The sequence below is a fragment of the Dromaius novaehollandiae genome, chromosome W (genome assembly GCF_036370855.1).
Source record: "Dromaius novaehollandiae isolate bDroNov1 chromosome W, bDroNov1.hap1, whole genome shotgun sequence".
In the NCBI taxonomy this organism is placed as follows: domain Eukaryota; kingdom Metazoa; phylum Chordata; class Aves; order Casuariiformes; family Dromaiidae; genus Dromaius; species Dromaius novaehollandiae.
The window spans coordinates 68,314,694-68,341,498 of NC_088130.1; the positions used below are offsets into that span (position 1 = coordinate 68,314,694).

Here is a 26,805-nt window from a genome sequence, read left to right on the forward strand (position 1 = left end):
GGCTGTCACATCGGGGGCAAAGTTTGTTGCCAGACACTTTGTTAAATAAACCTACCGTCACGACACTCACTGCCATGGCCTTCGGGAAGAACCGAGCAAGTAGACAGTGCTCTCACGCCATCCTGTCACGCCAGCCCTACCTGGTAATGCAACGTCCCCCAAGAGAAATATGTGCTTTTACCCTGCATCACAGTGAAAAACTCTTCCCTTGCAACAAGGCTGCACTAGAGGCAGTATCACCAAATCACAGAATGGCTGAGGTGGGAAGGGACCTCTGGGGATCATCTAGTCCAACCCCCCTGCTCACGCAGGGTCATCTAAAGCAGGTTGCCCAGGACCGTGTCCAGATGGCATTTGAGCATCTCCAAGGATGGAGAGTCCACAGCCTCTCTGGGCAGTGGTGGGGCATCCTCTGCCAGCGGAAACAGCCTGGGAGTAGTCTGGTCCAAGGAAAAAAAGCAGCATGGCACCTGCCCAGGCAACAAGCCCAACTTCTTTCACCCTTTGAAGACCCGTTTGCCAGAGAGTTTGACTTCAGTAGCCACTGACAAAGAAAACAGAAGAGCTGCTTAGGAGGACATGCATATATTTGAGTGGAGGTACAATTCTACAAACACAGTCAAATGCTTTAAGCTTTACTTCTCATGCAACTTTACTGTACTGTGTTCACTATCTGGCCAACCTACAGCTAATCCACAACTCAACTCCTGGCCACGTCTTTGCCTTCATCTTTTCTTCAACCTAAGCACTTGTTAGCTTTCAAGTTCTCCTCCTAAAATATTTCACATTAAAATATTTAAACTTATCTCTATCCTCCTATAAAGTCTGATTCCCAATCAAAATTTCCCAGACACTGGTGGAAGTTCCCTTCTTGCTGTAATGGTTCCTGGTGATGCTTCACACTCTGCACTGTCCATGCTCTATCCAGTGTTGAGGTTTTTACAACTGGGAAACATGTTTTAACTCTTGTACTCACGCTACTCTGTGCAGCTAATGGTGGCATGGAAATGACTCTGCTAAAACTGATGGCCAGTTAACTACTTCACAGAACGAACAGCAGCCAGTGGATTTCAGTCCAGCTCTGCAAAATCACCTGGGTACCAAAAACCAGGTGTTCAAGCTTCCAGCTCCGCGTTGTCTCCTCCACGCTATTTTTTTGGAGAGAATCTGTTTTGGCAATACGGCAAAACTTAAGCAGGAAGGACAGAACATGCCCCCGCTTTGCCAAACCTCCAGTCTGGTTATTAGAGAGATTCGACAAATATCTCGCGTTTCCAAGGTGAACGCTACGACTACTAAGCTACTCTATAAGCAGGGCTCCTCTGTTTTAAAAGGAAAGAACATCCAATCATCTAGACCCAACAGGATGACCGAGGTGCCGACGTGCAAGACAGAGATTCAGGCTTTGGCATTTTTGTGAGACGCAGGTTCGGTATCACTGCAGACGGTGCTCAATTCCAGAGAACAGGATTTTAGGGAGTTCCCCCCCTTTTGCATTTCATCCCAGCTCAGAGCTCCAGTTTTTCCAAACTCCATTCTTGGGAGGCTCTTCCCTTGTTCTATACCATAAATTTAGGCATCTAATTCAGGTAAGGAATTCCACTTTGGAAGAGAAAGGGGTGACAAGTCTCCTCCCCCCATAATTTCCAGAGGCAGCAAAATGACAAATCAAACATATACATCAAACAAAGCCTGAATGATTCTCACCCCAGTGGGCTTAGGAAAAATAAATGACTAGGGAAGGCATTTACTTGAGGCCAAGCTTAAGAGGCCAGTCTAAGCGCCCTCAGAAGCTCCCGCACCAGGGGACCCACCACAGTGCTCAGAAAACCTGCCAGGCACCAGCTAGGGACTCAGCGCTACGTGGGCTATTCAAGAACACAGTATTTCCAAGCCACCACGCAACTGGACAACAAAAAGCAAATACTATTTAGTAGAACTAAACTAGCCATTTTATAGGGTCCCACAAAACCTAGGAGGCAACTGTTGCTAGGGAAACTGTTAATGACATTGTTCATCCTCAGAAAATTGAAGCCGAAACTTTGTGAATCTGTGTTTTTCTCAAATCATGCTTGAAATATTAATGAAGTTTTCTTTCTGCTGAAAGGAGACATGTACTCTCTACAGACTCACTACTTCTCATTGAAATTAAGCAGTATTCCCTAGAGGTATGTGAAGATTTTGTTTAGTTTGACTGGTTTAACAGGAAAGGACAAGTTCCACATGCAACCTTAACCCAACCATACAAAGATAACTAGATCCTTACGATATAGTTTTTAATTAACAGAATTTGTCTACCTTTAGCAGACTTCAAGGACTTTAGAGATGTTACTCAAGTGAAAAAGTTTCTGATTCAAGCACTAAACATAAAACTTAGCTGTAAAACATCACCAGCAAAATTGTTAGGAAGTGTTATGTAATAATAACTGGTAGACAAAACTTCTACACTTCCCAACTCATTTTTTAAATTACACAGCAGGTCTTATATAACTTTCACATAAGGTTTCACATGCTTCCATTTAATGTGTAAGTGCTACTTAATGAAATCTCTAGACCTAAAAGTGTGTTCCTTAAAGATGACTTCTGACAAACCTCTGAAGCAAATGATCCTCCAAAAAGGAGCACTTGACATCTTTTGAAGAAGGCTACAGTTGATAACAAGACCCCAGATGTTTGTGTTTTAGTATGTATTAGAAGTCCAGATTTAAGAATCCTTATCATATCAGTCCTTATTATATCATACCCATTCCAGGTCGTTCTTCTTACCCCATCCGATATCTGAGTTAAATGAAGTACAGAAGCCCTTATTTCCATCAGCAAGAAGAAATAAGCTTAGGGCGATTGCTCGAAAATATTACACTGTGCAAAAAGAAAGCAAAAAGACCATTCAAACCCAACAGTGTCAATCAAAGTAACAACAGTACCAATAGTGGCACTCCCAGGTTCCCCTAAGAAACTAAGAAACCATCTAAGAAACTAACTGAGAAAGTATCAAAACCAACTGAATAAATGCCTCTGTCTAACTAAAGCTGTCAGCTGCCCTGAATCAGGATTCAGAAATTCTGTGCTGGTCCCTCGCTGGTTATATAGAGCAGTTGAGCACCTTTGCCCTGACATTCAAACACCTTCACTGGCTTGGCCCTACGACAGTTGTGTCCTGCTGAAAACACCATTCTTATCCATTTGGATTGTCCTGAGGAGAAGGAACATCATGACTGAGACTACGGATCTGAGTCCTCAATAATAAATATGGACTGCACCAAATTTCCACTATTTCTATACTAACCTAATCAGAGAAATACTTATTTCTTTGCCTAATTTTTTCCCAAAATAAGCCAAATGGAGCGCACACGGAAGTCACTCCTTCTAACCCTCCCCCAAAAGCCCTGTAAAGCTAAGCCAATTTTTTTTTTTTTTTTTGGAGATTTTAAGCTTTTGCCCTTAGGGCAAAAATTGCTTTTGAAATTTCTGTGTGAGGTATAACAAAGTGAGTTCACTCTGCAGACATTTTGAGTCATTACAAATTGGGGAAATGTCAAAAAAAACTAGCAAAGCGGTGTTACTGGGGAGGCCATCTAGCACTCCTCTGATGAGCTGTCAGTGCGAGATCACTGATTTGCTCAAACAAGAAAAAATTACCGCAAAGGTAAACTAAGTTGAATAAGACATTAACAGAAAATCACCATGAAATACAAAGAAGAAAACTGGAAAGGCTTGGTCTCACATTTCATGAGTAATTATGATTTTTTTTAAATGCAGTACGCAGGAGAAAACAGTCATTTGCTCATGATCTCTGTTCCTTAGGATTAATTTGGTAAATTGTTAATTAACCGGTGGCCTAAAATCCCCCACGGGTGCCATCTCACCAGCCTCTTTTTCTCTCCCACTACAAAGTTAAAAGGGATAAAATGAAGCGCTAGAAATCAATGAAGTGACATTACCCGGTCATAAACAACCTCCTGACAATATTAGACATGATTAAAAGCAAACAAATGAAAAAGGTTGATTTGGCCGGCTGCCGTTCATGTAGAAGGGAAAAGAAAACTTTTGATGAGCTCCTTAAACATGAGCAGTGCAGGATAATAATTTCAGGTTTCAGATAATAAGACACTTGATACAGGGTATCTTGTGGTACAAGATTGCCAAACTGTTAAGAGGAGGAATATGCTACTTTACAGCCATCATTTTACACTTTTTAATTCTTCTGATAACGTAGGGCATGAGAGCATGGTTAGAAAACTAACTCAGAAATACAACTCTCTCTGTGACCAGTTGGCATGCATACTACACCTATCTGAATTCTTTAAATGCTATTAAATATTTTGAAAGTTCAGGGAGATGGATAAACAAGGATATTAGAAAGCTACCATATTAAAAAGAAAAATGGCATTATCAGTCTTCTGAAAAAATTTGCGTCCCTAGGTAAACCCTTTTGAAAGGTGTAACAACGTGTTTTTATTTGTTTTCTCTTACCTTACCACTTATCAAAACTCATCACTGCTAGTAACACTATCATTTATTCTATTAAGCCTAGGACTGGTCTGAAAAATCACCAGCACCGAATTTCAAGACCCACTCTCCCAGGTTAAAGAAAAAGCAAATAGGAAGGAGATGAGCAGCAGACTTTTGGGAGCTGACAGCAGGAAAACCAGATGAATGGAGTAACTTTGAGATTAAATGTTGTCTTTACTACATTCCAGCTTATTTTTAAAGTGCATTCTCCGGGACACCGATAAGGGCCCTGCATCTATTCTGATAGACACCAAAGCTGGTGACACTGCTCAGCTTCCTGTCTAATGGTAGGGAAGCACACGGCCGTAGCATTAAGTAATGCCCCAAAATGAGCATTTAACTGAGATTAAAACAATATAGGGATTCTGAAAGTCTGTGTACATAGGTAAACAGCCCAAAATGAGAAAAAGGCGATATTTATAATCAATCCTGTTATTATAAAGACTTCAACAGATAATTTTTCAAATATTAAAGCAAAACAGTCTTCATAGAAAGACGGAAAAAACTGCATTGCCAACCAAATGTAATAGAATTTCCTGAAACATTTATGAAGATTCACCTACTCTGGGATGAAGCTTATTTTGCACAGCTGGTTCACAAAGCGTGGCAGCGAAAGATGCAGGCAAGGTGTCAGACCACGGCGCTCCAAGAGAGAAGCACTTGTGCATCTCTGCTGTACATCCAGCGTGGAGCTGCACAAGTGTCCCGTACCAAAATCCAGCCAGTGCTTATGATCAGTTACCTACAAATTAGGCTAGTTTTCTAATCAATTCTAATAAACAGATAAAGAGTCAAGGGCAAAGTGAGATGGCTAATTTATTGTGAAAAATATGTTTTAGGAATATCAGTAAAACTTCTTCCCAGGGCAATGTGACAGGAGCCTTCCTATGGTTTTGATATATCATAACATAGAAGATAAGTGTGGGAACAGGAAAACTTGGAATTATTTGTTCAGGCAAGAATTTGCCTTTTTCTCCGGATTGAATAAGCACCTGATTTCTTTTTAAGTACTGTGGAAAAGTTGTTGATGAGGAGCTTAAAGACCTGCCTTTAGGAACTGCAGCACACATTCGCTCTTTCACTTTAGTAAGATTGAACGTAAAGTCTTAATAATTATGTATGTTGCAATTTAAAATATATATATATAACCTGCAATGTTATGATCCATCTTCTTTTTTTAGAGAGAATAGGGTGGGTTTTTTTTGTTATTAGTGAAGAGTTTCCTTGAGGTCAAGTGTTTGGGTTAAGACGCAGGCGACTGCTCAAGCGGAGCAGGCTCTGCACACACACCAGCTTTGTACCCCGAAAAACGCAGCAGAATACAGTGTCCTTAAAAAAAGATGTCATAGGCTTCAGGAGCAGGCTGCACTCACTCCGCTTGGATCAAGCCTAAATACGTCCCACAACGATTCTGGTAAATCTCCACCAAATTCCAGTACTGCATCTGAAGGGCAACAAAACTCTTGCTCGTCTCCACTTTGCTTCACAGCAGTGTAGCCAGCCAGTCAACCCCATCCCTCTCCCAACAGCGCAGGGGGTAATAATAGAGCAGGATTAAATAAAGGTAATAGATCTTTTCTCTTAGGAATGTTTTAAAAGACATTTCCCTGAAATGGAATATTTGGCATTTCACTGGCAGAAAACCAGTGTAGAGAATGACCAAGACATTTATTTCTTCCATGAAAAAGTTAGATGACATTATGTTGGCTTTTACATAAATCTCAAGAAATAAAAAGGGAGAGAATTTGTGTGTTAATGCAAAAACTCCCTCCTGCTTTACTTTAAAATTAAAGTTGCAGGGTTAAACCCTCAAAAGCCAGACACGATCTTAAAATTGAAAACATAGCCTCTTCCCCCTATCCCAATGGGTATACGTGTTTTCAGATATGATTTAATTACAAGTCCACATAAAAGACTATGTGGTGACAGTTAACTGTCATGTTTTTATCTAATTCATAGCATGTTAACAATTGTTACTTTTTGCCCAATTTCTGGGTTATTGTTCCTGTAGTTAGTTAATTCTGCAAAAGAATTCGTATTTACAAAAACTGATCTAGCATATGAAAGGTACAATGTATTCCTCTACCTCTCTTAGCTTCTAAACCACAAAGAAAGCAGAAACTTAAAAGAAATCACTAATTACATGAAAGGGAAATATAAGTTTCTCTTTCCCATTGAGTCCATGAAAAACCTTAGGGTGACTTTATAGAATTCAACAAACATGAAAAATGGAGGCTCTTCAAAAGTTCTGCTCCTGCACACTCCAAATTTTGACAGGTTTCCCCCAAAAGTTAGTCCACAGAGGACAAGAATCCACTACTTTCAACAGGGATCAACAAAGTTAAAATTCTCTATTCTCCATTTCTTTAATGCTTCTCTTCAGGCCAGGTGATTTGATCCTCTGCTGGAGGAAACCAGTTTTCAGTAAATGTCTTATTTTTCTTCGTGTGATGTTCCCCGTGAGCAGCAGGAGAGGGACCAGCCCTAGCAGGGTATTTCGGGTTTTGAATTCCTGCCTGTTTCAATTATTCTGCTTAGTGAAACCTTTTCATTCCTCACTTCGTTGACAGATCGTCTTTCAATCTTATTTGACTCATCCTCTTTAAAGACTTCTACTTTCCTTCATCCCATCATCCGGTCCCTCGGCCACCCACACACCCAATTAATAGCAGTTAGCTTGCCTGATAGCGTAGGTGGACATCCACTAACGATGGACATCAGCACAAGAGCCACCCTCGCTGAGACATGGAGGGATAATATCTCCAAGATGCCAAATTGTAAGTTGGGGTGACTGCATTTCTATAAACTGGACACAGCTGGAATAAGTGTGGCTCTGCACAGGTCCAAAACAGTCACTTTTTCACTTTGGTGTGTTCCAGGTCAGACGGATTTGAGCAGGAATTTGACAGGTGAATGCTTTTACACCAATTCATCCACAGTCTGAACTGCGCTATCTTCCTCATATTCTGCTTTTTAAAATCACTAACTCTTGTTTCACCTGCAGTTCTCTCATTTGCCTCCTCTGGCCATCTGTTTAAAGACGGATTTCTCAAATTTCAAGTGACTGATACCTGAAGAGGTCTGTTACGCTACTTTTTTATATCTATATAGCACCTTTCAATATAAATGGATTGATTTTTTTTTAGACAGCATCCAGCTGAAAGATTTCCCAAACCTCACTGGTTAGTCCTCGCTGTAAAATATGAAAAGCAGCAGTCTGAAATAAAGGGCGAAACATCAAAAAGTTTTAATGTTTCACAAATACCTCATGTAGGAAAAGCAACGTAAAAATTAATTATTTGGTACTGAGCAGCCTAAAAGGGGTTGAACAGATTTTCTTGTGTGTCCATTTCCTTTTCTTTATACGGCTCTATGTTTAAAAAAAGACCTACTAAGATGTTTTTAACATATGGTAACATACTTCTGGTTCAGAAGTGTAACACTTTTCCATGGAAGCCTTGCTTTAGGAATACTAAAGCGTTGCTTTACTACATCGTCAAAATACACAGAAGGTACAAAAATAAATCTCATTCTTTTCAGAAATGCTGCACTCTGGAGAGCTATTGCATTGAATTTTTGTGTTTGTCTGGAGGTTTGACAAACACCAACCACATGCATTAGCAACCTCTCCTGAAAAGTGAACTGAGCAGCCCACTCGCACGAAGGAATAGGACACACATACGCACGCAAAGCCTACTGAAGACCAACACAACAAGTAAAGATGCTTTTGAAGATCAATATTGTCACTCTTTTCATCCAGGCACTTCAAAACTCTCCATTAGCCTGAATTAATCAAATCTTGGCTTACAAGGTAGTAATAAATAGAATCTATGGAGAGGCTTGTGAAGACTCCTGACGGCGATACACTCTGCCTACAGCTTATGCTGAACCACACTTCAGGCTCGCCTAAAATCAATACCTTGCATCAGTTCTCTCAAATGCAAGACCAGCAGATGCACAGTATTAAATCAGTGCACAAAATTCTATCGTTTAATCTGGGGACAGGTCTCATTCATTTTAAAACAAACTCTCAACTAGCTTAGCTATAGTCACCTTCTCTTATAAGCACACTCCTACAAGAAGTCTTATCCAAAACATTTCTTCTGAGTACAAAGATGCAAGCAAGTGCCAATTATACTTTCTTCTGCAAATTATCGATAACATGTCCTATAACTGTGTAATTATTAGAAAAGGAAAAATAAGAAAACAAAAAAAAACCCCTCTTGATGTTAACATTTAGCTTTCTTCAAATGCGCGGAATGACCAAAATAATTGGCTTTTTACAAGCCTTTAGTAGCAGTTTGTATTATAGAGAGATGGCACATTCTGATGCACTGATCTACTTGCTAACGTCAGAAGTTTTTTCCACTTCTTTGAATTTATTTCCACGTCTTATTAATTTAAAGAATCAAAGTTTTTTAATCAGATGATCCTAAAATCATCTGCTGCAACACTGAATATTCTAAAATAAACTGCAGACAGTAAATGTGGTGTTTTCCCAAGTAATGAGAATTTGTAAGTGAAATAAGGTTTAATACAATTTGTATATGTAACACACAACACAGGAGACCAACAAGACTTTTGTGGAACTCCTGTAAAGTGAATGAGGAACATTTTTGTGTATTTGCAAACTACAACGTATTTGTCCAAAAATCCTTTGACTACAAGTGTATTAGCAAAGAGACGACAATGCAAAAACCAACTGCAAAAATCATTAGTCCTCCATACCCATATTTGAAAGTTTAAACAGACTGAACGCCAGCAGCATCTTTGCCACAGAATTTTAGGATAGTTTGTTCTTTCTGTTTAAGGATAATTCATGCAGAGTCTTCTCAGGAAAGTTTCCAATTGACTTCAAGGGAAGAACTGATTAAGGATTCAGACAGAACTGCAGAATTTTGCTATTACTAAATGAAAGAGCTTGCTTTAGATTTGGGCTAGATTGGTTATTTGAGTCTATTCTGAAAATGCTATCTTTTGATGATATAAAAATAGGGGGATTAGGTAGGAGTAATATTCTCTGCACTAAAATATAATTCATCTGGAGGAGGGGATGACTAATATTTAGCAAATGTATTTATAGGCCTCTGGCTCAAAATTGGAGTGGAGATAGACATACCCAAGAATAACCTGATACTGAAATGTCACTTCTCCTCAAAAGCCATCAACTCAGAGTAATCAGAAAGAAAGGAAGTTAGCACAAAACAAGGCAACCTTCATACTGAATGCAACTTAAATTGCCAGAATCCACACACCTTACAAAAAACTATTACAAATATCAGCATATACCACCGTCAACAAACAACATCCTAAAGAATATTTTATGATCGTATTTGAAGTAGTTTGTTAAAGTAGCCAACAAAGGGATCTAAAAATGTGAAAAAACGTGGAACCTCTAAGTCAGACGACTAACAGTGCATGGCTAATGCAATTAAAAAGCCCCATACCTAGTTTCTTAGTCACATATAAAAATGGAAGAAACGTACACAAAAGAAAGACTGAAATGCTTTTGTGAAAACTACATGGCTTCTGAATTTTGAAAAAATGTTATGACAAAATAAATGATCTCAGCTTTTCTTGTCAGTATTTGTCAAATATGGACATATGTCAATGTGGAGTCTTAATCTAATTTGGTAGAAGTTTCCCATTCTGCCAATGGTCTATTCAACTGCAGCAAAAGAGCCTATATACATTTGGTATGCTCAGCAAAACTACTGATAAGCAGTATTTTTTACAGACTACCAGCTAAACAATATTAATTACATCCCACTAACTCTCTCATGACCAGTTTATGTGGAAGTTAGTTTAATTTTATTTCTACATCATTAGTATAGTCACTGGATGATCCTGGAGAAGACTTCCTATTTCTGAACATTTTAACTGTAGCATGCATTTAACATTATTGGAAAACCAGTTAACATTAAAAAACGTTAACATTAGGAAAACATTATCTTTGGTGGCAGAGTTCTGCATTAGTACTTTTCTTCAGACAATTAAAAAAAATAAGATAGAGCTGCAGCATATCCATTTAAACAGAGAACATGTTATAGGGCATCAAAACACTACAGCTCTTATTTAGTTTGAATATTGTTCAGACTGACAGTGAATGAAATACTTGTTACACGCTGCATAGGCTAAAATCATTAACTCTGCCATCCTTCGTGAAAACACGTGAGCATCAGAAGACCCCATAACCTTGCCTGAAAGATCAAACTATTACGTGGAAAAAGATGAGTCACTGCCCTGAAGGGGACAGAAGAGGATTTATGTATGACAATGCAGTGGTAGACAAATACCATGGGTAAAAGATACTAGGACACCGTTAATATTATATGTTTCCAGAACATTAATTTTGCTTTAGCTGTTTAGCAAAGTCATGACTAAATTGCATATACTGAAAATAAGGCTTACTTCATTCTTTTCAATGTATGGTACTGTCATCTTTCATCCACTGTAACTGAATCTCCAAAATTTACAGCTTTTAAATTTGTTTCATCACATTTAAAAGACGGCTAATACTCCAGTTCACAGACCTTATTTCAACTACTCTTTAGCAATCCCATATTTACAAGATAAATATGTAGACCTTACTTATAAAAGACAATTTCTTTCTAGAGAGTAAATGAAACATGAGAACCATTCAACATCTACCCATGTATAGCAGAGATTAGTTTGGTTCTGTCTTGGAGGAACCGGAATGACAGACCATTTAGGAAGTACTTGCAGCTTTGAATATAATCAACTGAAATCACAAGATACAAGTCACAAAAAAAAATCTTTTTTTGAAATCACTTTTGTAATACTGCTTTTTAATAACCCTCATAATGGCCGAATTAGAAGGACCCCAACTGAAGTCATTCATCCCACATAAAACAAACATTGCTTTTTCTTCTTAGCTTTGTTTTACAAGCTACATTATTTCCAGATGACGCTTGAGGGGCCGAAGAGTTTCAAGAATTAGATGCTTAAACAGACAGCTGCTTTCTATTTACCATATAAATCAAGGATAAAAATCAAAGAAGAATCTAAATATTGGACTTCATTTAGCCCATTATGGAGCACAAACTGCAAAAGGAGAGTGAGGAAGAAGAAATGCAGAAGTCTCATCACACAAACACAAAATGTAATTCTATTTATTAATACGAGAGAAGAATTCATTGATGCTTGCAGAATCCCAGGCCTCCCTAGAGCATTAGCCCCGCACAGCAGGTAAGTTTAACTAGATTGGGAAGGAGCCAGGAGAAGGGAAGCCGGCTCTGATCAGGAGCGCTCGCTACACCCAGCTCCCTGCATCCAGAGCCCTCAACATCTCACTTCGAATCACCAATGCGCATTCATTTCCAGACCTCAGCTAACGCAGAAAGAGCCGATTTTGGACAGCAGTTTAAAGGATGGCTCTTCACGTATTCAAAGGAGCACATTTTTCTAGACAACACAGCATACCTATGCTGCGTTGTTTCCACCACTGACAAAATTCCTCCACCATCCAAGTGCTCCAGTGACAGTCCTGTGTATGAAATAATTGTAGGTCTCAGCACTAAATGGAATTATATTTAAAATCCTTCCTGTTTAAGCTGTATTTGGAATAGAAAACCACATTTAATTTTTATAGCCAATATTTAGGAAGTAAAACAAAAAGTTAAACAGAAATGAATTTTACAATTTTCCCTATGTGGCTAGCAATCAGCTTACCTAAGCTATTTTCGATCCATACAGCTTCATTAACCAACAACAGGCTGCAGGTAAAATCCCCGTGGACATTAGTCCACTAACCTGAAAATAAAGACCTAGAATTTGAGACCTCTCAGCAGACAGCAGCGCCTGGGTGCTCATCGCAGGTGGTGAATCAGTCTGAAAATACGCTCCAAGGAGTCTTCATTTAACTAAGTCCTCAAGTCCACCACCACGAAAACAAGGTTGAGCTCCTACTGCCATAAAATCCCCTGTCCACACTGCATTAAAGTATGTTGAAAGAAATTCAGAAACCAAATTGAAGCTATGTAGCCAAATACATATTGAAGACCCAAGTGATGATGCTTGTCAAATTATTTGGCTGCAAAACCATTCCTACATTTGATTTTCATTTTCCTCAAATTTTACATAAAATAAATTCTTACAGTAAATCTGGGAGAGAATTCTGAACCCTTGGCATAAGCTTGCCAAAATTCCTCCCTCCCTCCCTCCCAAGAAAGAGTTGAGGAGGATCCCTACTGCCAGCTGTGGTACACCAAGTGCTGAAGTGCTCCAAGCTCATACACAATGCTATGAAATCCTTAAAAAGCGACAGTTTGGGCATACTGCAGCTCCAAAAACAGGTCTGATGCACTGCTTTCCGTGGGAAGTCACCATGCCTCTGGTTATGCTGCTACATGTCTATGAGTCAACAAATTATAAACTTTTTAATTTTTTCTTACATCCTAATGTATATTTGAGTAATTTTCTTTATTTGGACTGAAAGAAGCACAATTCTCAATTATTTTAATTATGGGCTATCCTGCTAGGTAAAAGCTTCAGTAAACGTGCTTTCACTGAATGTAAGAAAGCTATAAACAATGTAATTGGATTTTTCACATTTCTTCAAGTCTGGAGATACTTGGGCATGGGGACAACTTGGGGAAGTGTGCTATTTCAAATAGGTAATTGCTCCCACAAAAATACTACCGATTAAAAAACTCATTAAATGACTAGTCAGCAAAGTATCCGCATGGCATAGACTGAGAATTGGTCTAACCAAGTAGCCTGTATCTCAAGATGGGATTTATTTGATGACGCCGCTTTTTGGCAGCAACACTAGCATATGGGGTTCCTCTTGCCGCCCCTCTGGCTGCATCTTCCTGTGCCTGTATCGTGTCCCTGTCCCCATGAGGCCACCTCCCTTCACTACCTTGTATTGACTACGCTTTCTCGGGGCTTTGCTGTGCACTGGACCAGGGAACCGATCTAGCTTTAATAAGCAAAACCACCCCATACCCACTACCCTTTTCTTTTTTAAAGCCCCCCCAGACCCCAACAAGAACGATATAAAAACCAGCTGGGTCTGTTCCTTATTCTAGTTCGCAGCAAGAAACCCAGAGCTGTGTCGGTCCATCGGGGACCTGATGGCAGTCAGCAGCAGATACTCACAGAAGGACCATGAGAAGCATGTTTTTACCACCATCAGTCAGCAGGTTAGGGACTGCAGACTAGGTCAAAAACTTAGCTTTTTATACTAATGCAAAGAAAATACAGAAGAGACACTATTACTGTTTGAGCACTCAGAAATTAAGATATGACTGTGTTGCCGAATTGTTATTTTTTCCCTTTGCTGTATGCGCAAGCACACTGTACCACAGTACTTTAACTGGATCACTGCCTCATCTGATGTGCACGATGGACAGGGCTCATTTAAAGAACACAGATGCCAATTTTTTTCCTCCCATTTCCTTCCTGGCCCTACGAAGGGATGCACGCTATTTACCACATTTAATTTTCAAAGTCTAGTACGCACAAATGAGTAGAAAGACATGCAAAGGAAGAGGAGAACATGAGCAACACCTGGAACAGTTTTATGTATGATTTACTCCCATGTGTGCTTTGTACCATGCAAATTCACTTTTGCATTAGAGAACACAATAAGAAAAAGTCATGTATAAAAATGAATTAAGAATCATGAGAAATGCATGTTTAAAACATTTAAGACAGGTCTGAATGAAACCTCTGGACATAGATCTGGAGTAGAGAATGCAGTCTCAGCATCATCCCTTTTTTTTTTAATTCCATGCTGGTAGACAGTGGTGGAACAGAGAGGTGGAAAAGAGAAAATCCCTTTTCAGTCATTACACGTTTCTGGACTTCAGACACTTAAGTTATCTCGGTTCCTAGGATCTATAGTCCTTAAGCCTCCTGGCGCATTCTTGCACCAATCTAACACATGCTTTCAGACAACATACAGAATAAAGGTGGGTTTTCAAAAGCAGACTATGCTTGTGATGCTCAAGCTAAGTAAATAAAACCTTGCCTCAACTTTTGTCAACTGAGTAGGCTCAGACTGAGTTGGAGCCTGAGTAATTGTGGAAAAAAAGCCATGCATAAAAGTACATATTCTTCTTTCAAAATACAGGCAATAAACTTCAGTAATTCTGTTCTTCCCTAAAACAACTGCTGTCCTTCTCCTCCCCACCCTTCTGACTGACGCCATCCTAACAATAAAAAGGAAGAAATTCAGCAAAGGTATCTATCAACCCAGCAGTGCTTCACAAATACGTGCGTGTGCATCTATGAATATATATGTGCACATCAGGCTGTTTTCTTTCCTCTGAACTTGAGGATGGTAACTTGTTTGCCTAGGTGAGCAAATCTAAGGGTCTCTTTTCATAAAGCCAGTATCATCCCTCAGGCAACAGGCCACACACAGCTGTAGTCCCTGCATTAGGAATAGAAATTAGTGTTAAAAATTTTGGCCCTACTATCTAGGCATCTGAAGATGCCTGACGGTTGACTAAGGCCCCGCAATGTCTCAGCCGACACCAAAGCAACATCGCTTTGGCATGGAAGCCAACTGAAACACCGCAACCGTCCAAGACAGATCAATAAAGAACCACAAGGTCAAAGGAGCAGCACGAACACACAAGCGATGCCCATGCCTAAGTCAGGACCTGACGTGACACCGGGCTTAATCACCGCTAAGAAATACAGCCCGAGCGCCTTACCAATCAGAACAGCCAGAAATGCTTAATGCATCCAAAATATGGGAGTTCTTACAAGGGTGCCGCTACATCGTCAGGTCATATTGACGGAGAACCGAACCCAAGGGGAAGGGCCATTTGCCACGTCAAATGCTCTGCGAGGTATCTGAAGGCTACGGGGCACGTGGTTGTCCATGCCCATGCTGGTGAAAGAGCTTTAAGACAGCTTGGGTATCATCTCACAAGCCAAACAGAAGCTGTACATCTCCTACTACTCTTTAAATACAGCTGAGTGCAAGGGGCGTCTTTCTGGAACATCTGGGGTTCCAAAACAGCTGAGAAATCAAAGGTCAGATAGCAACTTTGGAGAGGCCCTAAAATTACAGGTGTTGTAAGGAACTTACTGTGATTTAAGACACAATAAGGTTAAAAAGGACACATAGGAAAAAGCTGCAAGTGATTTATTTGCTCTATAAACCAGCCTGTCTCTGAATAGCAAAATGCCTCTAGTTTCTATGTTGCATGCCAACAATAGTACAATAGTAACTAAGAGATGCAGGTTAAGAAACCCGGTTAGTTGAATTAAATTAAAGTTATTAAACTATTATATAAAATTAATCCTTTTTCTTTTTTCTTTTTTCTTTTTTCTTTTTTCTTTTTTTTTTTTGAAACTTCTATGACTTTAACGCTAGAGTAATATAATATGTAAAGTCTCAGACAGGTGTGTCCTGGAACATGTATTAACTCTCAAAATAAAATAGATGTTACATTTTTATCCTCAAAAACACACAGCAACCGAAAAAAAAAATCAAGATAACTTTTTACGCAATATTATATGAAAGTTCAAATGAGTATAAACCAAAGACACTTAAGTAATACAAAGATGTTATTTAAGTCTCCATCTTGTAATGAAGCTAGAGATTTTCCAAAACCCAGGCAATTAAATTACAAAATCACGGACTGTGTGGGCAGTGGCTTAGCAGACTGGTAAGAGCTGTGCGTATACACAAGCGTCCAGAACAAGCCAATTTGATCCAAAACTGCAGTGCTCTCTCGAAGGCTCACTGGGAATTGTTTTCAATCATATTTAGGCATTTTAACATACTGCAAATACCAAAGTCCTGTTCTTAAAAATAATGTTTTTAACTGCATGGTATAAATATCTCGAAATGCAAATGTCTTGGAAATTGTAAGTTGACAGCGTACGGTAAGTTTCTTAGCTATGAATAGCTGCGGTTTCGCCATTTGTAATTTTTTTTTTTAAACAAAGTGTCAGACATGATGTCATTCATAGACGTTCCTATATTTTGGTGTCAGTGGTTGCTTAGTTGTCACACTTTTGATAAGTCTTTGCAGATTTAGGGATGTATCACTTCTATTTTGAAGCACCTACGAGAACGTTAAGCTCAATACTCACGTAATCGGGAAGTGGAGAGTCATTTGAACTGAGGGAACCTCTTAAGGACTGCGTGGCTTGCTCCAAAACTTTGTTGTGTTTTTTGGATAACAAAGAAAACAAGCTGGAAAAAAAGGGGAAAAATATTCATGTAAATTCACAGTTATACTCTCAGATAGACAATCCAGTCAGAAGAGGTACTTCATTATATACACAAACCTGAATAAAGAGATTTTTAGAAGTGCAATGCAATGCACAACAGTTACATAGATTTTTTTTTCTTTTTAAACATCTGGGATAAACAACAGCAGATTTTGAATTACAAATATATTCTATACTGTAAATCATGAGAAGAACAACATATTTTCATAGTTAAGTTCTTAAAAGTCAACTTATAACAGAATTAATGGTATACATGCATTCTGAATTCATAACCAATATATACTCATTAAAATGCAATTTTTAAGTTCAACATCTCATGCAATATACTTATTTTCCTTCCTTATCATCAGTATTTTTTGTTTCAGTGACCTAATTGTTTAGTACAGAAAGAATCCAAGTATAAAACAGAATGTTTGGGTATCCGGGGGTTGAGTTTATGCATTTTACTATAGTGTGTACTTCTCAAATTTATTTTAGCTCCAGTCAATGAAGCATCATATTAGTTTTACAAATAATCTGTGAAGTCAGATGTCCACACACATAGAGAACTAAACATTTTTCCGTGCATTTTGAAAAGACCATGTCAATGTCTTTTTTTCTAAAGTCCGTTAATTTGATGAAATTAGCAATCCTACATCACTAAAAAATCCCACCATAATTCTTTTGTGTCAGTCATACAAATAATACCATCACCAGATACTACACGTACATAGGCTGTAACCATAGACTTCACAAGATAATACCGAATATGCAAACCCAAAGATGCACGGGGCTTCACAAATTCAATCCAGGACAGACCTCTCCCACAATAATCTTATGATTTAAAGTGAGTTTGGGAGAGACGATAGTTGTATTTGGAAAGTAAGGCTGCACAGAGCCTATAACATTCCCAGCACAGGAAAACTGGTGGAAATACTGGGGCTTGATAGACAGGTGGGTAGGAGGGCAGACAGCAGCATGGTGTGGAATCGAGCATGTCACTCCTTGCCCAGCCACACTCGCAGAGGGTGGTATAATTTGATACATAAGGAGAACTTAGCCTGAGTGCAAAGGGACATGGAAAGACTTGGAGCAAACAGTAGCAGTGGCTAAAGGACTGCTGCTAGTGCTTGGTAGCTTCCAACGGCCAGATGTTTCCATAAAGCTGCTGGATACATAAATCAGGGATATCAGTCAGCAGATAACACACAGAGATGGACACTGAAGCAGAGGGAACTAACTGGTACCTTCAGAAAGGGAAAGGGTACAAGCAGGACATTCAAATACTGCATAGAGAGACACAACAGAAGCAGCTAAGTAAATTGCTGAGAACAATTTGCATGAGATCATGTTAAATCTGAAATCTGCTTTCCCCAAAATGGTCTATTCCAGAGCCTCGATCTGTGAAGCTGCTAGATGTTTTCTTTCTTTCTCCTGGCTTCTTCTGAGACTTCGGACCGAGTGGATACTATCTGGCTGGCTGAATAGCTCGGGTTGCTTTCCACCCCAATTTGTATGCTTGATTACAAAATTCTTTTTCATGTGTTCAGAAATCCAGATGATAGTATTTGCAAGAAATACTCCCCCCCAACCTTGGTACAGGTTGTTGCTTTAAGGCTTTCTGCATTTAAAAATATTCTTCTGGCTTCTTTTTGGAGCCAGAGTTTCCTAGGATAACTGGGATGGTCCTTGGAGGGTAAGGGGGCCGTCTTGACAAATAAACACCAACGACAGCCACTATTGCTTAAGTGTGTCGCTCTTTGAATTTGGTTATGCGTGCTCTTGGGACAAGGAGCAGTGGCAGGCTCCTCGTTCACCAGATTCAGTCAGAAAAGATTGACGCCAGCTTTATAATTGAACAAATAAGTGGCAGTATTATATTATAGATAACCTACATTTCTTGGAATTGGGACAAATATAGTGCTCTGAGGAACGTGCTTGGAAAGCTTTTCTGCCTAAAGAAATGTTGCTCAGAATTTGAGAAAGTCGCCTTTATTTTTTACTTCCTTAAAATGTAACATTGCTATCGTAGCCTTCACGGCACGTAGGAGTAGGTTCCTCAGAGCAGCAGGGATTTGTCCCCTTATTGTTAGTCAAGAGTCTCAGGAAGAGGCAACAGCTTTTCCAACATGCTTCGCGGGGAGCCACAAGGAATTAGTTACATCTCTTAAGACCAAATCATAGCTCTCAAGAGCCAAGTCAAGAAATTCTATCATTCTCCAGCACCTCTCCAGTTGGATTTCTCTTAGATTAACAGCTTATGTTTGAGGACAACCTTCGCTGTGCTGAAGGCATCCAATTAACCCGCACAAGAGCCAACTGAGGAACACTGCGCCATCCCCACGTTTGAGTCGGAGAATTTGAATTTGACGGACCGAGCAACGTGCTCGAGCCCAGACGGCCAAACCGGGGATGGCAGCTTGGCTGCCAGTGTCCCGGCCCCATGGGGATGATCTCAGCGAGGTGGTGATCATCTCGGTTGGGCTGATATGGCCCAAACATCAGGCAAAACTCCAAAACGATTATTCTCTGTGATGGTTATGTGAGCTGAGAAACATTTAGGGTTTTCAGGATAACACAACATGCCTGACAATGTTATGAACACCTTTTCCTCAAATGAGCAACCAAGACCAGAGGAAATCTGCTTTGTCCCAGCACTGGGAATCTTCTGTTTTCTTTTACGCTATCAGACAGAACCATGCACAGCCTTGACACAATATAATTCCTGGGAACAAATGTCAACCTCCCACTAATTCACAACTATTCATCAAAAAACTGAGAACATTCCCTGTTAAAAGGGGAAGAGGCAACAAAGAAATAAGATATATTAATAGACTCTCCATCCTTTTCCTTCCCACAATCAGCTATTGTATTTGCAGAGTGAAATTTTTGTTCAAATCAGAATTTGGATTTGAAAACTGGTCATTCACCTGAAATAGCAGCGCTACTTTTAGAAGCGCCAGTATTTTTGAAGCCTCGCGGTTCGGAGATGCTGCCATCAGCACCATCTAGTGCTGCGGAGACAGAATAATCAGCTAGCACCGACCTAGCGATGCCTACGGCGGGGCAGGAGAAACAGGTTACACGCGGCATCAGCCCGCTCCAGAAGATAGAGTTTATTTATTTCATGAAGAGGAAGAAGAAAAGGAAAAAGGACTTTGAACCTTTTTTCCAAAATACATAATGTTGTGGCTATAAATGAAATTTAAGTATAAAGCAAAAGAATTGGGGATAGGATTTTGAAAAATGCATTTACTTAATACCTGCGAAGAGGAAAACGCTCATATATTAGTATTCCTGCATGGAATTGGAATATTGGAGAGCAAATTATCTTCTCTGGCAAAAATGGAGATAACTGGGGAAAAAGGAGGAGAAAGGAAAGAGAGAGAAGAACATTTCTTCTTCATATCTCATTTTTGCTTCCTTAAAATAACTTAGAAGTGTAGTGTAACTAAACTAGAGCGCTTGAACGTGGCATAACCAAGCCCTTCGTGGTTGATTTCCATTTCTAAAGTGGCAACGAGGAGATAAGTCCTACTATACGTTGTCTTTGGCACCAGGGCTTTCCTCTGCAAAGTTCTGCTTTCCTGCCACAGTTCATCGACTTTGCACCTGTGCTAAAACACTTGTTGTGGGACCATAGCCCAGAACACCAATATTCAGGTTAAAAAAGCCCCAAAGCCTCTCCTTCCCATATCAGTTATCCTTTCCAGAGAGCAGTCGCCGAGATCAGTCGAACTGACGCAGCAGGATGAGGGCAGCGACACGTAGCTGGGAACTTTTCATACCGAGAATGAAAACAGCCCACAGAATTACAGCCAGAAAGCAGGAGAAAATCTCCCAAAGGAAACGGTTTAAACTTCTCCACCAAATAATTCACTTCTCATTATGCCCTCGAGCTCCGAAAACCACCTTGTGAAATACCCATTTCACTTGCAGAGTATCAGAACAGATTCAGTTACAATCCTCAAAAGGCATTTCATGAAATTTAGTTCATATGGGTCTTTCATCATCAACAAACACTGCATGCTAAAGGAGATACTTGATTTTGCAGCAGCCACATCTCCATGGTCTTCCAGGGATAAATATATATATCTATATATACATGCACACATATACATATATATGCATATGTATATATATACACACACACTCACATATATGTATGTGTATACATATATACACACACACCCCCCCGGGTAAGATCAGATATGCGTATGTGTATATATATACAGAGAGAATGTAATGTACAATAGAAGTCACACATCATTTTTGCCCCACTAAAACTGGGCTGAAAAGATCAAATTGAAAATTAAATATTCTACATGCTCATGGAGGACAGCCCACACAGGCTGACAATAACATGGGGTTTTCTACTACTCTGCTTGTCCTGTTTCTAAGTTTTTTTTTCTATTGACAGCAATCAGACAGGCTATGGAGCTACATGACCCTTTGATCTCACCCATTATAGACTTTCTATAATAATAATAAATTATGTTCTGAACAATTAAAATGTATTAGTACATCAATCCAGCTCTCAGTCACTGAATTACTTACAGATCAATGTTTAGCAAGCAAAATAATAGGCTGGAATAACAACTAGATGAAATAACAGCTGGCATCTATTACAGATCATCAAATCACGCTACGGATGCACTGAACCGACAAGGAAGACTCAAGTCTGAAAGATAAACTCAAGGTCTCATATTTCTGATTTTCAGAAATTACGAAAGCACTGGTTTCTTAACTCCCTCAATACAGAGGAAACTTTTTTTTTTTAAAATTTAACACAAGGCTGGACCTTGATCAATAAATAAATGATTACAGACTAAACAGTAATGGTTGCTTAAGTGCAAGTGATTTGATTATATGGTATGTGCACACAAAATAAAATTCAAACCAGGAATATACAAACTTAACGCTTTCAAAAAGCCAATTCCACAAAGCCTGTGGAGAGGGGCGTGAAAAATGCCAGTAATGGGAAGTCATTTAACAACTTTCTTCTTGATCCGCCAAAAATCGCAACTGGGGGAAAAAAAAAAAAAGAAAAAACAAAACTATGCTTTTCTGCAAAAAGTCTAGTTTACAGCAGAGATTAAAACAGCTTGTAAAGCACTCCTCTCACATACAAGAAATGAATGCATAAAATGGAACTTTTATCTGTAAAGGAAAAAAAGATGAGGGAATTAAAATAAGAAGGTAAAAATAAATCCAAGCTTTAGAAAATTAGAAGTTGCTGGAAATTGATGAGAGAGAAAAAAAAAATTGTGGCCAGATTTAAAGATACGAGAAGGAAAGGCACTGTTGTACCTTATTTTAAGAAAGCAAATGCGATGACCCAAGATAGTCACATGCCAGCGAGTCTGAAGCAATCCTGAGCGTAACAACGCAACACGTATTCCGAGATTCATTCACAGGAGGACACCATCAGCATAGAAAAACAGACCTCCTCAAGCTCGAGCCATTTTTTTAACGAGACTACAGAGAAAATCAGGCAAGGGAGTATCACTGTTGTTACAGATTTCTGTGTGTCATTTATATGACTCTGTTCCATGCGGAATTTTTTATTAAGAAACTAAAATGATAAAAAGCAACCTGACATGCATTAAATGGACTGAAAAATGGCCATCTGACCAGTTTGAAAAAATCTACCTGTAACCACACGGTTTTCAAATCAGTCTTTCTAGCAGGGTCCAACGGGAATATATCCTTGGCCCCTCTAAGGGCAATAGCTATTTAACTGAAGCTACTGAAATACCTTCAGTGATATAGAAATGACATGTAAGATGATATACATCACTGATGTACATCAATGATATACGAGAAAGTAGAACTGTTAAAGTTTGCAAATGGCACATTCGTCATAGGAGTGACAAATAAAGAGAGAAGGACATTGTTATTAATGTTTTCTTTATCTTTCAAGAAGTTGGACACAAAGTAAGAGTTGAGAAGCAACTAAAAAAGACTAGACCAACCAGACCGAGACTCTTCCTAAAGCGCATCCAGGTTATACGCCAAAAGACAACTGGGAATTACCAAGAATCTACGCTCAGGCTGAGTTCAGACACGGGAAATGAGAGAGACTCCTAGGTCTTGGGGACAACCCTTGGCTTCACGCTGCTCCCAGCGTCACGCAGCTCAGGTAAGAGTAGACATGTCTACTCACAGTGCACTATGGCTTTAGCAGGGAAGGTAGATAACTGCTGGAATAACTTAGCAAGTGCTGTGACAGTGATGGAAATCGTTAAAGATTGGAGGTTTTAAACATTCTAGTTCAACCACAGAAATGTCAGCGGAAGGAGGAATGGATTGAGGGAAGTCCCTATGGTCTGGGTTATGTTGGAGATCGTATGATCTCCAACGGAAAGATCTCCAGCATATGATCATACGATCAAAGTGGTCTCTTCTGGTCCTAAAAATATATGCATTTAGGTAATGCTCTACACATACTGCATCAAAACAGATGGCAGGAATATTGCAGAATAACTTGCATAAATTTTTACTTGCTTTTTTTTTTCTTCATAATCCATAATCTGAAGAAAGATGCAGACAACAAAATCCTCCTGGGAGACTTTTCAGTTCACAGCATTTGTGGGTTTAGTGGCATTAAGAAAATCACTATCATTAGGATCGGTAAAACTGGAAAGGCATCTTCAAAATGAAATTCTTTCATTGCTAGGCTGGCACATCAGCACAGTTACAAGGGAGGCAAGAAGAGAAACATCTGTCACTTGTGCTGGCTCTTGTAATTAAGACAGCAATGATTAAATATTAAATTTCATAAACCTTTATGAAAATTTGGAGAGGTTTAGCTGTCTGTTCGGATAGAAGGGAGATGATACGTGTTCAGAAGTGGAGTCATAGTAACAGGAAGATTTGTGTCAGAGATTACACAACTGATCGGGAGGGGGGGTCACAATACTCCAAATGTCCCTTTGCCCAGAAACGTCCGATCTCTATCCGAACCAAAACCAGGGAAGGGCTGAAAGCCACACCATGACAAAGGATTATTTCAAATGCAATATTTTAAATATCCTGGAAAGAAATAATCGGGAAGAGGTGAAGACTAAAAAGAGGCTGCAAGTTCTGGGTTGTTCCTACTCTCCGCACTCACACACATGCCAAATGTAGTATTGTTCTAAGTTTTAAAGAATTAAATGTATGCCATAAACACTGAAACCTCACGTTATACAAATGTTCCTTAAACAACAGGATTTCACAACTCACACATGAACATTGCAATTGTATTAGAAGACAACCCCTTCATACAGACAAGATCTGAAAATATCTTAGGTTCAAAACCTGAAGTCTTAGAGTTTAAACTATACCTTAATTCCTCTATATTTTAGCAACACTCCTTCATTTTGGCCTATTGCTTAAGTTATTACAGCAAAAAAGTGTATGTTATGGAAGAAGAACTCTACTCGCATCCTAGCACAGATGTGGATCAACACCTAAGGAATGAGGCCATGGGAAAGAAAATCCATTTAGGAGAAATAGTGGAGAAAAACCACTAAGTCCCCCAAAGCCCAGTCCATTGAAGAGCTCTTGGGACATTTTGCATTTTTATTACGCAAGCTCTAACGTCACATAAATGGAAGTAATGCGAGAGAGAAGCCATCTCGAACTCTGAGGACTCTCCAACGCAGGCTCACTCCACGGACAGGTACTGATGGAGGAAATGGGCTCAACATTGACTGAAACTTTCAAAAGAAGAGGGAGGCACTGCTCTTCCTTGCTTGAACCCAACTCCACTGCTCAAGAGACATTTGGGCTCCCAGGTGAGAGGGGTGAACCAATTAAGATATCAACCCACTAAGCAGAAAATAAGAGCATACTTTGTATCTTTCTTTCTAATCTCGTAAAGTGAAGACACTAATTTCTGCTGAATATATCTTTGCTACATTTACCATTAGGTCCATCCGCTTTGTGGAGATAATGTGAAGCCAACAAACCTAGGATGTGCAATCTCCACAAAGGTAACGTATGAAAATAAAACGGTTTGTCCAAGCATCCCTGATGGACTTATTTACCAAGTAACACTTAAAGGACCAGGGAATGAAGAAGTGCCAAATGGTCTGGTATTGCTAGGTTATTCTCCAGCCAGTGACCAGGCATATTTTTCTGATTTTTCTTCTCTAGTGCCTTCTCCAAAATGCAAGTTTGTGTCCCCTTGCAAATAGCAAGCAGCTGAGACACACAACCTATTCCTGGGAAAACCTCAAAGCATCACTTTAATATGATCCTGGGTAAACAAATGATTTCTATCCCATCTTCCTGTTGAACAACAAGCATTAAAGACCATTCTTTTAATCCTACAGTCCTGAACTTGGTCATAATACACAGAAACACAGGAAATTCCACTTGAACCTAAGAAAACACTTCTTTACTGTGTGGGTGGTTGAACATTGGAGCAGGTTGCCCAGAGAGGTCGTGGATTCTCCATCCTTGGAGATGCTCAAAACTCGACTGGACACAGTCCTGGACAACGTGCTCTAGGTGACCCTGCTTGATCTCCAGAGGTGCCTTCCAACCCCAGCTATTCAGTGATTCTGTGGTTCAAGATATTTTCATTTCATTTCAAAAGTTCATCATTTATTTTAAAGAGTATTCTTTTATCTGATTACATGTGAACTGAGACCGATAACCAATGTGCTATGAAAGACATTCTATAGTACAGCCACTCAAAGAAATTGTTATTAATAATTAGAAAAATATATGTTCATGATACGCCTGGGGTATAAAGCATACAAGCAAATTCAGAAGTGACTTAAAAAAATTAATTAAGGCTTTGCATTAGCAAACAGGATTTCCTGTTAAAATGGAATCAAGACGACAAAGAGACTAGAAAAAATATGGAAGTAAAGAATCTGATCTGGTGAGGCAAAAGTAAATATTTACAAAAGTTAGTCTGGAGTTTAATTTGCAGAGAGTGGGAAATGCATTCTTCAACTGAAGGCATAAATTGTTGTGTAGTTCCTGGACAGTTTCCAATGCATGCTGGAAAACTGATGCTCCTGTCACTAGCGAAGTAAAAGCAACAAAAAAGTAGGAAAATCCTTCCCCTGTATATTGCTACAGATAATCTCATTCCTCTTTTGTCTGGCATGCCAAATAATATCCTTGTAACTCTACTTAGAGGATAGAATCAGGCAAGGATGAGAAATACTAAACAGAAACAAGATCTTCATTGCTCCAAGTCACATTAAAGTATAAACTCAATAACGAGTGCAAACTGCTACAGAGGAAGATCCCCCGGGCAAACCCCATAGATGCTGCAGATTCAAGCAAAGCACTTAGCTAAGTGCTATTTATCTGCTGTATTTTTCTGTATTTTTGCAAGCAGCAAACTAAATTCAGGAAGGCTTAAAGCTATGGGGAAAAGCGTATGCAGTCCAGTATAAACAGAACGTATGTTTTTAAAACTCAGGAAGGGTCAGGCTAATTATAAGGTTCATTCTGAGCTAAATCGCCATGAATCTGCCTTAGGAGTCTCCAGGCATGAATGCAATTCCTTTTAATATTCCCTGTGTTTGCCCTGTTAACAATTTATATGAAAACTGAATGGGCAACGGGTCCACAATATTTCCAGCTCATCCACTTGCAGTTAATTCAATAGAGCCAATGTTTCATAGCTGCTGAGAGAAGACATTTGCCTTGAATTAGGACAAAACTCTGTGGGTGAGAAGCAGAGGAAATTGCTGGAGAAAGCGGTCCGAGCACAACTCCCACCCAGACAAACAAAGACGGGCTCTGAACAACCGAACAACAAGAAAATTAAAAAGACATCACTGCCATGCAACTGAAGGACCAACTCCTTACTCTTTGAGCAGCTCCTGTTTAACACTGGCTCGTTTAAAAGCACAGTGTGCATGTGTACACACCTATCTGTATGCGTTCAGGTCACTGCAACATTTATAATGAAAACTGCTGTGCTACACTAACACTCCTCTTATACACTGAGCTGAGACTTAAACAATACGCACGTCTTAAACTGGCTTTCCACCACCGAGCATTCGCATTGCTCATCACCTGCGCCCTTTCCTTACAGCAACATTTTGTACAGTTTCAGCTTTTCAGTGCCCCTACGTT

At 39.4% G+C, this 26,805-nt stretch overlaps 1 protein-coding gene across 2 annotated transcripts in view; it reads right to left on the minus strand.

Annotated features, from left to right (window-relative positions):
• Positions 1 to 26,805, minus strand: part of LOC112994467 (dymeclin) — a 218,362-nt gene that overhangs the window by 45,585 nt on the left and 145,972 nt on the right. For both annotated transcript variants that reach the window (XM_026118835.2, XM_064500291.1), the window contains exon 14: positions 16,594 to 16,696. In XM_026118835.2, the coding sequence (XP_025974620.2) occupies positions 16,594 to 16,696 (103 nt within the window). The remainder of the gene's footprint in view (positions 1 to 16,593; positions 16,697 to 26,805) is intronic.